At 37.6% G+C, this 14,292-nt stretch overlaps 1 protein-coding gene across 4 annotated transcripts in view; it reads right to left on the reverse strand.

The window, feature by feature from the left end:
• Positions 1 to 390: 390 nt before the first annotated feature.
• The window catches only part of LOC27206581 (innexin shaking-B), a 152,582-nt gene continuing 138,680 nt past the window's right edge, over positions 391 to 14,292 (reverse strand). For all 4 annotated transcript variants that reach the window (XM_016180925.3, XM_016180923.3, XM_016180930.3 and 1 more), the window contains 5 exons: positions 12,395 to 12,549; positions 11,793 to 11,857; positions 9,653 to 9,819; positions 9,410 to 9,588; positions 391 to 9,022 (listed from right to left, as the gene is read on the reverse strand). In XM_016180925.3, the coding sequence (XP_016040206.1) occupies positions 8,830 to 9,022; positions 9,410 to 9,588; positions 9,653 to 9,819; positions 11,793 to 11,857; positions 12,395 to 12,549 (759 nt within the window). In that variant the 3' untranslated portion in view covers positions 391 to 8,829. The remainder of the gene's footprint in view (positions 9,023 to 9,409; positions 9,589 to 9,652; positions 9,820 to 11,792; positions 11,858 to 12,394; positions 12,550 to 14,292) is intronic.

Here is a 14,292-nt window from a genome sequence, read left to right on the forward strand (position 1 = left end):
GTTCCCTCGCCTTTGAAACTTCCTCGAAACTAGTAGCATGCCGCTCATTTGGTCTTATGTGAAGATCCCATTTCGGACCTCTTAATACCGTCGCATCCGTTCTTCCGCTGGCAAGAATCTTAGCCTAGACTTAGAAATACACTTACTTAACTCTCTCTCTCTGCAACAGTGCGTATGATGAATGCGATTTAACGCCAATGTGAAGAACCAGAAAAAGGCTTTTTCCAAATTTAAATTGTTTGAAACAAAATCATAAAATAAACAATAAATTTAACAATTTTCTCTTACATATTTGTGTGTGCACCACATCCTCTGCTTTGGTGTTGTAATACAAGACAGTGCTGAGCTTAAATGGTGTTTCGCCCCTCCGATGAAATAAAAGACATTGGATATTTATGTATATTTCGTAACAAATCGAAAATTGTTTTTATTACTTTCTGATCAAAATCATACAACGTTGTCAATTCGTTTTGTTGATTACTCAATTATCGCATTATAATATTGTGTTTTTGGTTTATGTTTGGTTTTGTTTGATTTTTTTTGTGTTTTTCGTTTTTTTTCGTTTCGTATTTTTAATCTTGTCTGTTTTTGTTTTTTACGTTTGTTGCTTGCTTTAATAATAATTTATAATTATAATAATTTATATAATAATATTTTATAATTTTACTTGGTAATTATTAATTCCCATCAACGTCTCTGGCCGTTTGTTTTTTGTTGGAAGTAACGAGGGCGGGAAGTTGCTCGGGGAGAGAGTACCACCCGCCCCTTTCTTCCGACTGGGCTCTTTCGCTTTGCTTTTTCATTTGCTTTTGCCTTTGCCTCTGCCTTTGTTTGTCTTTGCCTTTACTTTACTTTTAATGCATATGATTTTTGGTTTTATTTCTTCGTTCTTCTTCTTTGCCGCGTTTTAGTTGTATTTCATTTTATGTAATGCGCCTGCTGCAATAATTTTAGTTTGTAAAATTAACTAATCGTAAAATGTGTGTATGTGGGTATGTGTGAGTGGGTGTATGTATACTGATGTGACTGTCTGCGGTCTGCCTGTGTGTTGGCTGTGTGTATGCGTGTTATTTACAAGTCGATTTTTTGTTCAGTGTCTTAAATGTAAGGTGTCCTCGCCTCCACTTCCGTTTCCGCTTAGTACTCACTCCTCCTCGCTTTATTGCATAATTTTATTATTATTGGTATTTGTTTTGCTGACGTATAGAATATATATATATATTATATATATATATTCGTGTATATATATATCTGCATACCGCCCTTGTGTGTGTGTAGTTCGAATATGACCGCCTGTGAGTGTATAATTTATTACTTAGTCTGCTAAAAATTCACGTTTATATCCTCAATATAGGGGCTTCATATAAGTGTATGCCATGTACTGTATATAGATTTGTTTTGCCTCCTCATTTCCTCCTCCGATCGGATCGATTTGAGTAGTACATATGCATGTATGTCACTGGTATTATGCATATAGTATATGTATGTGTGTGTTTATGTATGGCGATCGGGGCACGTGCGCATATATCGGACGTGCATATATATCGACGGATATCGGATATATGATCACATGTATATGTTCGCGGCTCCGATCTATACTGCCTGGCTCTCCCCTCTCGCTGTCGTTATCTTCATCACTATCGTTATCGCCATCGTTCCGCTTTCGCTTCCGTTTGCCATCAATAATAAATTGATTTTTAAATAATTTAAATTGTATATTACTTATATGGGGCCTTAAGACCTAATCCGTACTGCCTACGTGTTTCGTTTCGTTCGTTTCGTTTCAAGTTTGCCGTGTCACTCATTTGAAAATTTATAAACTGAGGACGTTTCCTTGTCTGTATGTGTCTATTTCTGTGTATTGCGTCGGGTGTGTGTTAGTGTGTGGGTATATATATATATGTATTTGCGTATATATATATACCTATATAGCTTCAAATTAAAGCTTTATTAACCATGCTCGCGTTTTGTTTTCGTATTAACAAAATTAAACGTTCGTAATAATCGTACTCAAGACTCAATAATCGATAATCATAAATTACGATAACTGCACGTTATAACTAGTTAAATGTCCATTACCGTTTATCGTTACCGTTTACCATTACCTTTACCGTTAGCATACAAGTACAAGTACAAAAAAAAGATTGGATCTACTAAATCTCTATCGATTTGGATCGATTACTATCGATATTCAGCGACTTACACTCGACATCGATCCACTGGCTAGTTGTATGCGTTATCTGAGTTATTCATAGGTCTGTATATCTGTATAATTATGCTATGTCCATATACCTAGATATATCTGCGTGTATATAAGAGATACAAACTAGAAGTACGCTTAACGCCTTAAAGTATTCACTAGATTCGATCTACTCCTTTCAGCTTCTACATCCGTCTTCTTAATTCGCATGTCCTTCGCTCCAGTGGTTGTGCATCTGTGGTTATGGTGGCCATTGTAATAGTTATCGTAATTGTGGTTGTGATCTCGATTCAGCCATCGATTTCGTTTTCGTATTAGATTCTTGGGGGTGTGCGTATCTAGGGGTGGTGGTCTTTCGATAGTAATGGGAATGGAAAGTAATCGACGTCTTTCATTGGATATGTGCGAGTGTCTCTAGTTAAAAAAAAAATATTAATCAAATTTATGCAGCTGAAGATGGGGATTTTTTCGGAAACCCTCTCATTTCTTCTGTGCTGGGGGCTGGGGGAAATCTATCGGTTATTGGTTATCGAAGTCGGTTTAGTCTAATATTGCGTGTATAAGTTGCGTAGTCCTTAACGGATCTTTAGTGTACAAATATGAATGCTTTATCTTGATTTTTTTATTTTTTCGTTTGTTCTCTTTTGTTTGCCATTTGTTACTGCTTTAAAATCTTTGTTTTTACTTCAGTTCTTTTTGAATTTCATTTTTGTGTAGATTTGTTCTTTTCTGTATGCGCCTGACCTTCTGCGTCTTTCTTCTCGACCTCTTCTACCCACAATTCCATATATTAATAGTTGCTTTTGCCTTTTATTTTGTATAAATATTCAATGCATTATTCAATTATTATTAAATATTTAGTATTCGTTATTAAGTGTAATCAAAATTCCTCTAGTTGAAGGCAATCGGCGAATATATTTGAAATTATTTATGCAATTATTTTACATACGTTCGTTTCGTTTTATCATTTACATTATATTACGTTTTACTAAACTTAGGATCTCCTGGAAAACAAGTTGAAATACAAATAGTTTATTACTCTGACTGCTTTTCTACATAATTTAATAATTTCACAATTTGTCTACCTTTGTCTGGTTAAAAAGTCATCTGAATCTGGAAAACTTAGGTGTAATTTTGCTAAGAATGTCTCGCTCTACGGTTACCAACTAATCCACGTTGTTGTAAAACACTTTATATATAGGTATGTATATGCTTGTTTGTATACATATTAATATATATATGCAGGGTGTTTTTTGTATGTTTGTATGTCGGCTATGTACAGATCGTGTTGATTTGTGTTAAAAGTTATGCTTACTCGTAAATTGTATTTAGTAAAAAAAATTCTCACCGACTCGGCCTCTATGTAATAAATATATACACGGTTTGCTGGCTTATCGATCGGTCTCACTAGAAAATCTTTAAGGCAGTTTTCCTATACACTCCATCAAATGCGGATCGCTAATTTTGCTGCTGAACTCTGGGCCACCAACGAAATAAATCTCTTTCTATCATTTTCAAGCCTTTGAGATCTTGGGGCGTGGCCAATAGTATAGAAAACTTTGACAAAAACGAAAAACGATTAAAAATCAGAATTGAATCACATTTAAGCTGCAACGTTATTCCAGTTGGGGAAACAAAGTATCTTGACTAAAATAGTGAAATATGTACGCTATGCTGGAAGACAATAAATTAGCTGCTTGTGAAAGCCACGCCCACTTAGTCCAGGAAAACTTATTTTCCCTCGTCATTTCAGTCCTGGTCCTTCGATCTCGCCTAAAAAGTTCCCTCACTAATTATTGTCTGCTATTTGTTCACACACACACAAATTTATATATACGCTAAGTGCCTAAAGTAATCCTGAACCGCAATCCGATATGGTTAATCAAGTGACGACCATCGGATATATTGGCTATCGAAATCGAGAATCGGGAGATACCGAAACGAAGGAGGGTTAAAGTCGTGGGCCTAGTTAAATGATCTAGATACGAGTTCGATTTTGCGATTCTTCAGCTTGGTTTCGCTTTTCGGTAATTTTCAGCAATTTTGTATATTTTCGCTTAGTGCTATTAATTGGATGTTCTTAAGTTTTGGTTTTGGTTTTAGCTTTAGCTTCGTAAAAATTTGTCTGAGAATGTGAATTGGCAGTTTCAATTTGTATGCAATATTCGTTATTTTTTATTTGATCTTTACAATTTTGATTCGATTAATATACAATTAAAAAACGCTTTCGCTTCCTAATAAAAAGTTCTCACTATTCGATTCGATTCTGCTACGGAATTCAACTAAATTGATTTTTTTATCGTTACCGTTGCGCTAATCACTCACTAATTCGATTTAAAATATAAGTTACGAGTATTTCACCAATATGCTTCACTAATTGTTGCTTTAGTTCGTTAGATTTCAAGGTTCAGTTTTTATTGCGTTTTTGAGCCGTGAGAAATTGACTTTCTTCGTCGCTTTAAATTGAGCGGGTGCTAAGAAAGAGACAGATAGATAGTGAAGGGGATAAGAGCAGAGGGGTGAGAAGGGAAGAGAGGAACAGGTGGGTGGAGAATCTGAAATGTAGCCCCAAAATAAAACCAAAAAAACAATGATATGTATACAAGTCTCTTTTTTATTGCACGTATGAACAAATGAGTGAGAAAGTATGGTAGAAGTTACAGAACTAAAACCTTATCTTAGCCACCAAAAAAAACATAATTACTATACACAAATAATATGGCAGAAACCAATTTCAGACCGGGAACAAACAAACAGACAAACAAATTAACAAACGAACACAAACATTAATCACTTGAAAAAAAGGATGATTTCAACAGAATTTTGAATTATTCTTACGGATTCAGATTCTCTTAAATGGGATATACGAAGTAGAGCCTGTCTCCACTATCACATGTTGAGATGTTTGTAAAACGTGTAAGCACAAATGCCCACACTTGAAACTTACGTTCTCCATAAATGTGAAATGCACTGATAAAACTGATATTTGGCATGCGTGCATTTTGTTGTTTTTTCTTCAAGAGGAAACAGGCTACTTAGTGAAAGAATAGTTAACATATTCTTTCAGTGGAAAAGAGATGCAAAAAGGGTGTAAGAGAGACAGAGCAAGAAAAGTGCAGTGATGTGTGGTGAGAAGTGGACAGAATTGTACCGGAGGTGGGGAAACGTGGTGAAGAGTCATCGTTGTTACCGTTAGCTCTGCCTGATTCCGTTTCCGTTCTAACTTTAATTTCCTTTTCCGGGTGTGCTTATTGCTTCTAGGATTGCGTCTATGAAATGTTCTTCTTATTTTCTAGATTCAGCTAGTACAATTCGAACTCTTCGACCTAATATTGCGGCAAATACTTTGTAAAATAAAGTCTTGCGTATTGTTCGTTTGCTTTGCTTTTGTTTGTTTGTTCGATCGCCCCTAGATCTATTACGATATTTTACAATTGCTTTTAGTTGGAGTTACGAATTACGAGATACGAGAGATTCCATCTTGAGCTACACTAAGTATTCCTTCCATTATTTCTTTCGTTTGTTTGCTTTTCGTTAGCCTAGCATGTAGATCATATACGTATCGCTTTAACACTATCGACTAATGGCAATTTCCTTGTAATATGCTTACGTTTTGGTATGGTATTCCTTCTTATTCGTCCCCCTTAATTACAGTGTAAGTATCCTCGATATTTATACATTTGCTTTTCGTTTACCATGTTTGTGGTTGTGTTTTGTGTGGCTATAAGTGTGTGTGTGGGGCTTAACCTACGAATCCACGACAAAAAAAAAAACGCAGACAAAAATGGTTCAGTTTGAACTAGAATTACAATTACTTCACTTAGTTGGCTATAAGCTGTTAAAAAAAAATACGCTAAAATTACTTATTACCATTTATTGTTACATTTATTGTTTTTTCGCTTCAACCTTACACCCACTTTCACCTCCCTCTAAATTTTAATGCGTCTTTGAGTATGCTGAGTAGTGTGAGTAGACGGAAAAAACACTCAAATTAGGTGATCTAAATCCGAAATGAATTCCCGAAAGGAGTGAGGTTTTGAGCAGGTCCACATCGGCAATTCCTGATTCTGTGACAAGGAACAATCATCGGGTTTTAATTCCTTTTGCTTTCTTGTAACTACTTTCGGCATTGCAGTGCTAGCCCTACGGAAATACCTTCCATTTCATATCAGGTCCCCATTTCGATTCATATATGTATGGTCTTTAACTATTTAAACTTGATTTTACAATTACTGGTTTTGTTGGCAGTGACATTTGTTGTTAGATTTGCATCTCTGGCTTGGCTTTTTCTGGCTGTGTATTTGTTTTTCTTGGTCGTCCTTCAAGAGATGGGAAAATGCGACGGGGAGGGGAAAAACTTTTGAGGCATCTGTGTAACTGGTTCTTTGGTCCATTTCTTGGGGGCTTGGGACTGGGTGTTGCGGATGGCGGAAGTCGGAAGGACCCTGGATCAAGGATCGGGACCCGAAAAAGAAGGAGAGATTGTAGTTAGAGAGCGGGAGGTGCGCTTCAAAAGGTTTTTTGGACGGATATTACGATTTGTAGCACATGATGATGAACTCGTGGATGGGTGACTATTTTTCGAAGGGGGCGATGTTTGTCATAGAAGGCGTTTACTGTAGGACCACCTGCAATGCCTGGGGGAATTGTCGAACTCCCGAACTGTACCCTCTTGTTTAGGACTTAATTCGCTAGCGGTATTATAAAGTTATTATCGTTGCGTTTACACTTGATTCATGTGACAAAGCGTGAGTGTGCCGCCCGTTTTTCCTGGGTTATTTTCGCATTGAGTACCGCTTGAGTACTAGGCGTATTTTTCGTAGAGAGAGACAGAGTTGAGTATGCTCTATTATTAGAGGAGTTAATTGTTTTATGATGCGAATGTTGGCTGCTCTCCTTTACTGAATGATCGATTGATAATTATATATATTTATATATGCTTTACATGCTATATACGTGTGTGTGTGTTGTGTTGTGAGTGTGTGTAACTGTGAGTGAGCTTAAAACATTTTCGTTTCCGTCTGTCTGTTTGTCTTTGTAAGTTGGGAGTAACGTTCTGTTCGGTCGGTTTTTCAGTTTTTCGGTTATATAATGATGCGCGCTATAGTTTCTTCTAATTAAACTATGTAAATGTATCTTTTGTTTCGGTTTTCGGTATGGTATTTTCTGAACTTTCTTTGATATTTACTGATATTTTCTGTTCGTTTCGTCTCGGTTTTAGGTTTTACTCTTTCATTTTCTTTATCATTATTTCGCTATCTGCTCATTTCGGGTTTCAATTTTCATTCATTTCTGTATACAAAAAAATTCTGTTTTCAGTTTGCTTTTTTTTGGTTGTTTTTTCTAGTTTTTTTTTCGTTTTGGTTTGTTGTTCATTTGTTTAGCGGGTAATACAAATGCTTAGAGTTAAAAAAAAAAATTGTTTATATATATATATATATATATATGTATATATATAATATATATATTATACATATATGTAGAATTACTTGTATGCTTGACTTAGTTAACCTACTTTCGAATACATGAACACTTCAAGATATCATTGTAATAAGTAATTTAATTTAATTGAATTGAATTTAATTTAATTAAACTGTTACTCTCCTCTGCGATTTCCACTTGCGATTTTCTTGACTTTCATTTGCTGCATTTTCAAAGCGGGGAGGCTTTTCTTTCCCCGTCTTGTTGCGTTGTTTTAGCATCTCGTTTGTATGGTACTCCTGCTCTTCCTCGGTGAAAGTGATGCTGATTTTCGAATCTTCCTCTTCTATTCTCTTGGGGTTAATACAGAAATGCAATTTTCCGCTGGCGTCGTCTCGACTTTGTTGATGTTTGGTTTAGTTAACGCTGCATGACAAGCAAAGTGCGATGTGTTCTACGGGGCGTATGAGTGATGTCGCTGTAAGCGTATGTGTGGCGTCGTCTGTGTGTGTGTGCGTTTCGTCTGTTGTTTTCCGTTGCCGGTGCTGTCCATTTGCTGTTCTCCTCACACTTTGATCTTGTCCTTGGGGCAACACTTCTATGGGTCGCTGATCGCTAATTTTCCAAGCGATCCCTTGTGACTTGTGACCTTGTGACCCCTGGCCGACGGCAGGCGCTACTTGCCACCGGCTTGGGTGTCCTGTCCGGAAGTCCCAGGACTTCCATTCTTGATTATTCGATATCCGTTTTCTCATTTACGTTACTTTAATTGATTGGTATTGAATTTGTAGTAATTCCTTTCGTTGCGTGGCTGTTAATGCTTCCCTATTTTTCCATATTTCTCCATGCTTTCATTCCGCTTCCATTTTTCTATGCTGTATTCTATGTCCTGTGGTTTTGAATGTGTTTGTACCGACTATCGATAGACTTAGTCTCCATGGTTGATAATGCTGATTTATGACTGACTGCGAGCTGACGATAGTTTTTTTGGTTGTATTTTTGAGATACGTTTTTTAAAGATTTTTTAGCGGTGTGTTGAGTTGTAAGTTTTAATGAAGCGGCTGCTGCGAAGATCTCTAGATTCCTTTGTGGTTGTAATTGTCCTTTCATAATATTGTTCTTGCTTTCGACATTTTTGTTGTTGAATTCGATGGTTTTTAAATGGAGACGACAAATTGCATTTTGTATTGTTTCTAATACTCCCAATATCATGCATCCTGTATTTCACCTTTTAAGCCAGGCACCCTGTGGTGTTGGTTATGTCCTAAACGATTCGCTAAGTCCTGTACAACATCACGAAATATAACTGTATCTATGTTTTCACCTAGTAAATACAACAAAAACCAATCGCCCATCTTCGAACGACGAACGATTATTTCAATAGCGTCACGACGCACTAACCTGCAATTGAAAAAATGGCATTAAGTAAGTTTCTTCAAATCATTATGTAAGCTAATGGGAATCACTAGTTTGATAGGGTTACAGATATTGACAAGAAACCTGGGCGGTGTCACAGAAAAATCTAAGGCTTCAATTTCACCTAGGGGTCTACGAAGTATGCAGTGAAAAACGAACTCGAATGCGAAATATATATTTTGTTTTGGCTGCATACTTCTAGGCACCTATACGAGTATATTGATTTTTGTGGAACCCACATAAGGCATTCACATCTCATAGAAACGCGAATCCTTAGCTCGAAAGCAGCTTTTTAATAAGCTTCACATTTTCCCTAATATATTCCCATATCAACGCCAGTGAGGACCCTCAATGTACCGATATGCAACTCACCTAAATCGCATACGAAATAAGTAGACCCTCATTCGAGGAGAGAATATAATAACCACCCTGTATATTAGCGTTAATAATGTGAGAAACGTTAATAATATAAACCAAAACCAAAGGAAAATGTAAATCTTCTCATTAACAACGTTTAATGGTAAAATGCAAATGGCGTCGTGTTTCTCCACCTAGAAGAGCAGATTAAATTATTATTGAGTCTTGGGTTTGTCGAGAGCTGCATTCGTTACTCACCTCCCCACTTGAACCATATTTAAAAAATGTACATTTGGTCATTCTGGGAAATATGTAAATCATCGGATCCATGCGATCTTCCTGATCGGTCTCCATATAATCTATCACTTTCAGGCCAAATGTCATAAATTCGCCATCGAAAAATCGATTCATAAGAAACATTTGACCTGCAAAGGAACCACAAAAAAGATACAAATCAGCACCAAAGAGATACAGAGATACACTTTTCGTTCGTTCGGTTTATCTGCCTATCCATCTGTCCTAGTTGAATATCTGTTTATCGGACCGGACACTGGGATTGATGGGTTCTTTGCCACCGATTTTCCACCTTTCATTTTCCATTAACCCCCTATTTGTGCATGGGTGCATAGGTGCTCTTTGGAAAATTCGGCGCTACGTATCGGTACGGACTTTTCCCGATCCGATGCATTCGGATCCGCTTGATCGATCGATTTAAGGCCAACGGGGCGGGAATGAATCGATTTTCTCCTCAATTACAATTCACCCGCACCCGCGCAGCTCATTAATTATGGCAGATAGACCGACATCGGATGCAGATGCGGATTCGGAATCGGATTCGGAATCGAAATCCATCAATCGCGGCTAATTGGGATGGAGATGGAGGTCAATGAACAAACAATGCTCCAAGGTACGTTAATTTTTATGGCGAACTGATGCGCATTTCATTGGTTTTATCGAGAGAACAATAAAGGAATGACCATTGGGGCATGCTGCCCCAGGGCACTAAAAAATTTTTAACGATCACTTTCTGCGCATGCACTGTGGTCATAATTATATGGATAATAAACTTTTGAAAGAATAACCAATGAATGCTCAAAGGAATCCTGATTATTGAATGGAAAGGCCTTTGCTGAACAGCTCCTAATTAACTTTTAAATTCATTTGGCAACTAAGTGGGCTAGATAGATGGGATTTTTCATATACAGAGGAAAAAGCCTGATTCCACTGACACATATTTCTACATCCCGACCGAATGTACATTATCCAGGCAAGAAGGCTATAGTTGAGGGTCTCGACGTACTCAATTGGGGATGTATGTATAATATAAGAAAATGGTTGTTTTAAGACTCAGTTAAAGCTAGATTTTTCAACGGTAAAATGGAATTTCGATCACACAAATTTTTTATTCCATATAATCTTCAGATAATAAATAAAATCATTATGAACGTCGTGACGTAGCCACAAAAATATTTCAAATATACAATTGTATTTCTGGGTGTGCACTTAACTGCATTTTCGCGGCCCCCCACCTTTCAGTCAATGAAAATGGCCCCCCGATTTCCATTTCCATTCACATTTACATTTATCCTATTCCCTGCCGCCTAATTAACCCATTTCAAATTTCTGGCCATTTAGGCCCAGATTTTCCAACGGATCGCCCCCCGCACTTCTTGATACGATGTCAGCCATTTTATAAACGTGTTTTACTCGCATTATTATTGTTTATTTCCCATGTCTTCTGACAGTTCATTATTTTGTCAGAGTTCGAATCTAGGCGCGCGCGCCTCACGAGGGGACCAGAAATATCGGGAAGCATTTGTTTATTTTGATGCGGGGCGGTCAGTCGATAAAAATTCGTCATTGATTTTTCGGCGTAAAATCGAACGGGGAATGTTAATGAATGCCGAATTTATGAGGCCCGTCGCGAGAAACCGTTTTGCTAACCCCGAAACTTTGTTTACCGATCTCACTGGCACCTGGAGAAGTCGACAGATTGGCATGTGCACCGAAACAAACACCCGACTGTGTTCTGTTTCATCGCAAGATTTTCTTACTTAACTAGTATATTAATTTCCGCACTTTAATTTGTGGCTTAAACTGGGTGGTAATCAATCATACGTATTATGTAAACCTTTGTGATTTTCCTTATACTAGTACTTCCCTATATGAGTACCGAGTAATTCTCCGTCAAGACTCTCGACCATAGCATTCTTCCAGTATTATATCAATTTGATCTGTTTGGTTCAAACACACTGATGAGCCAAGGTCAAAGAAATATACTTGCAGCAATAAATGATGCGAACTGAGTTCGATTGGCCCCTTTTGGCACACGACGACCTCAGGACCCATCGGTTGGATATTATTATATTTATGTTTTTTTCCGTGCACTAGTACTCACCTATCACATTTATAAGGGCGAGCAGCTCACACACGTAATATCTGTACGCCCACCAATTGTGATATCTGCAAACGAAATCGCCAGAAATTTGGCCATTAGCTGTGATTCAGATGTAAATAAGTAAATATGTATTCGCAGCCCTACAAATGCCAAAACTTTTGGCCGAGTATCCTTTGTCTCTGGAGAACTCTGGCCCCTGACTCACAGTCGATTTCCGGATAATTCTTTGTTAATTAGTGGGACTACTCGAATTGCCCAGAAACGTTTGTTTTGGGAATCGTGTACAAAGGTGAGTTCGGGTGCACTGTGCTGCCTGAATTCCATTAAAAATGGTGAAGGGTTCATTTAATAGATGGGCTTATTCTTGTGAACTCGATGCTTTACGTTGGTTGTGTTAAAAGAAAATAAGAAATATATCCGGCAATTCAGGTTTTAACTCGAAAATTAACTGTATTTTTTCTAGGACTGGTAATTTTCATTTAACTGGAAATTCAATTGTTTCAATATTGGGAGGATAAATTTGAATATTCAAAACAAAAACTTATCGTTAGACTCCTGTCAGTACATTTGGCTAGTAAGAGAGCTGGATGGGCCGTACTTACCTTAAATTTTCCCACAAATAATCTAAAAGTAATTTCTTTTTTTGTTTTTTCTCGGCTTCGGAACAAATGCCTATGTCTAAGTCCATGATGAGCGCATGAATCTTGCCACCCTCCCAAGATTTCCACAGCCATCTTGGTGTATAAAATAAGATTGCCTGCAAAAAGCGGATAAAGAGCAGAGATTGGTGGGGATATAGTATATGTATTTATAGAGATCTGCAAAGGTGAGTTCCGTGTGGGCGTAATGTCGCATTGGAACTGTCGTAAAAGCGAGAAAAATACCCTGACAAGTGACATTTGCCAGCTGTTCTCTAGATTCTACACTGTGGACCCCCGATTCCAGCCGAGAACAATGCCAAATAGCATTAATGCCATACAGCCACAGACATTAAAGACTGACCTTCCCCAGCTACATAATTGTCGTTGCTAATTCCATACCATACCATTCCATTCCATTTCTTTTATTTTTGTTGGCCCTTGTCAATTAGCCGTGAGCCATTAGGGGCAGTATATCCGCCCGGTTTACCTACCACAATATCGGGCGATCCAAAAGACAGACAGGCAGACACGAATTCTTGCTTAATTGTACCCATTAATTGGGCAATCGTCGGGTGTATTCGCTTAATTAAAAACTTGATCAGGAACACGCATAAAAACGGCAATACGGTCATTTATATGTACATAGGTTCACTAGAGTCTATATTGATGCTAAAAACATTACTACTCGAAGGCTAAAAGTATGAAAAAATATGTATTACATCTGAAAGATTTTTTCAGTGCACCTGTTATTAAAAACTTAATGTGATTTGTGAGATAAGTCCATTATATTTTAAATTATTACATGGATTTATTAATATATTCCATTTTATAAATTATTTTTTCTACTAATTGAGTGCTTTATGCGAATGTCTTCAATTGCAAACATTATCGTACAGGATATGTTAGAGTCCCAAATACCCGTCTGCTCGTTAAAAGTCGTCGGTATTTTCTTTTGCCGGGGGATTTTAATGCCGACCCGATGACAAATTATTAATAACTTGTATCGTAAATTAGCAGCGGATTCGGACAATCCACAGACAGCTGGGGATTGGGCGAGTTGTGCAAATTGTATATGGCGTGTTTGCTTTGGCACATGACAATGTCGCCCCATCATCGTGATCTTGAGTCTGAGTCCCTGGCAGGTGGTAATCCCCATGTCTTACGTTTTGAGAGGTGAAAGTTCAGTTTGTTTAGTGGGCGCCCGACTGGCGGCGGTCCCTCAATCTTGGCCAGCGATTTTCCACTCAAAAATATTTCCCCACACGCGCTGTTGCTTGTGCATCTCGGCGATCATTCGATTCAGTTTGGATTTGTTTGCCTTTCACTTCTTTCTTTTCGGGGCCTGCAGTTCCAAACTATTTGCCATTGTCGTTGGCATTTGGCTGCAATTGGCTCAGGCAACATCTGCTCCGCATTCTATCGGCTGATGACGGCAGTCGTCATAGACAGTAGTGGTCAATGTATTTGGATCACGTACATAATAATATTCAAAGAAATAATAGTCATTTTAATTTGAATGTTTCAGCAAATGTTTGGGATATTAGAATCTTTCTAGCGTTGGCTATTAAATGCTCTGTCAAATTCAGTATACTGACTATCACCATTAATTTAAAAAATAACAAAAGGGAACGCTATAGTTGCGACTACTAGATACCCGTTTTTCAAGCAATTGCAGCGCGATAGAGATGGATATGCCCAGCTAAAAATTGTTTATACATTGACTAGTACTAGGCTTTCATACGGACGAACACAGCCAGATCAAGAATATGTGTACTTTATACTTTTAAGATCGAAGCCGGTTCCTTCTACCTTCCACTGTACATACTTACTTAATCTATGGGTAACGGGCATAAACAACG

This window comes from Drosophila simulans, chromosome X (genome assembly GCF_016746395.2).
Source record: "Drosophila simulans strain w501 chromosome X, Prin_Dsim_3.1, whole genome shotgun sequence".
NCBI classification, from domain to species: domain Eukaryota; kingdom Metazoa; phylum Arthropoda; class Insecta; order Diptera; family Drosophilidae; genus Drosophila; species Drosophila simulans.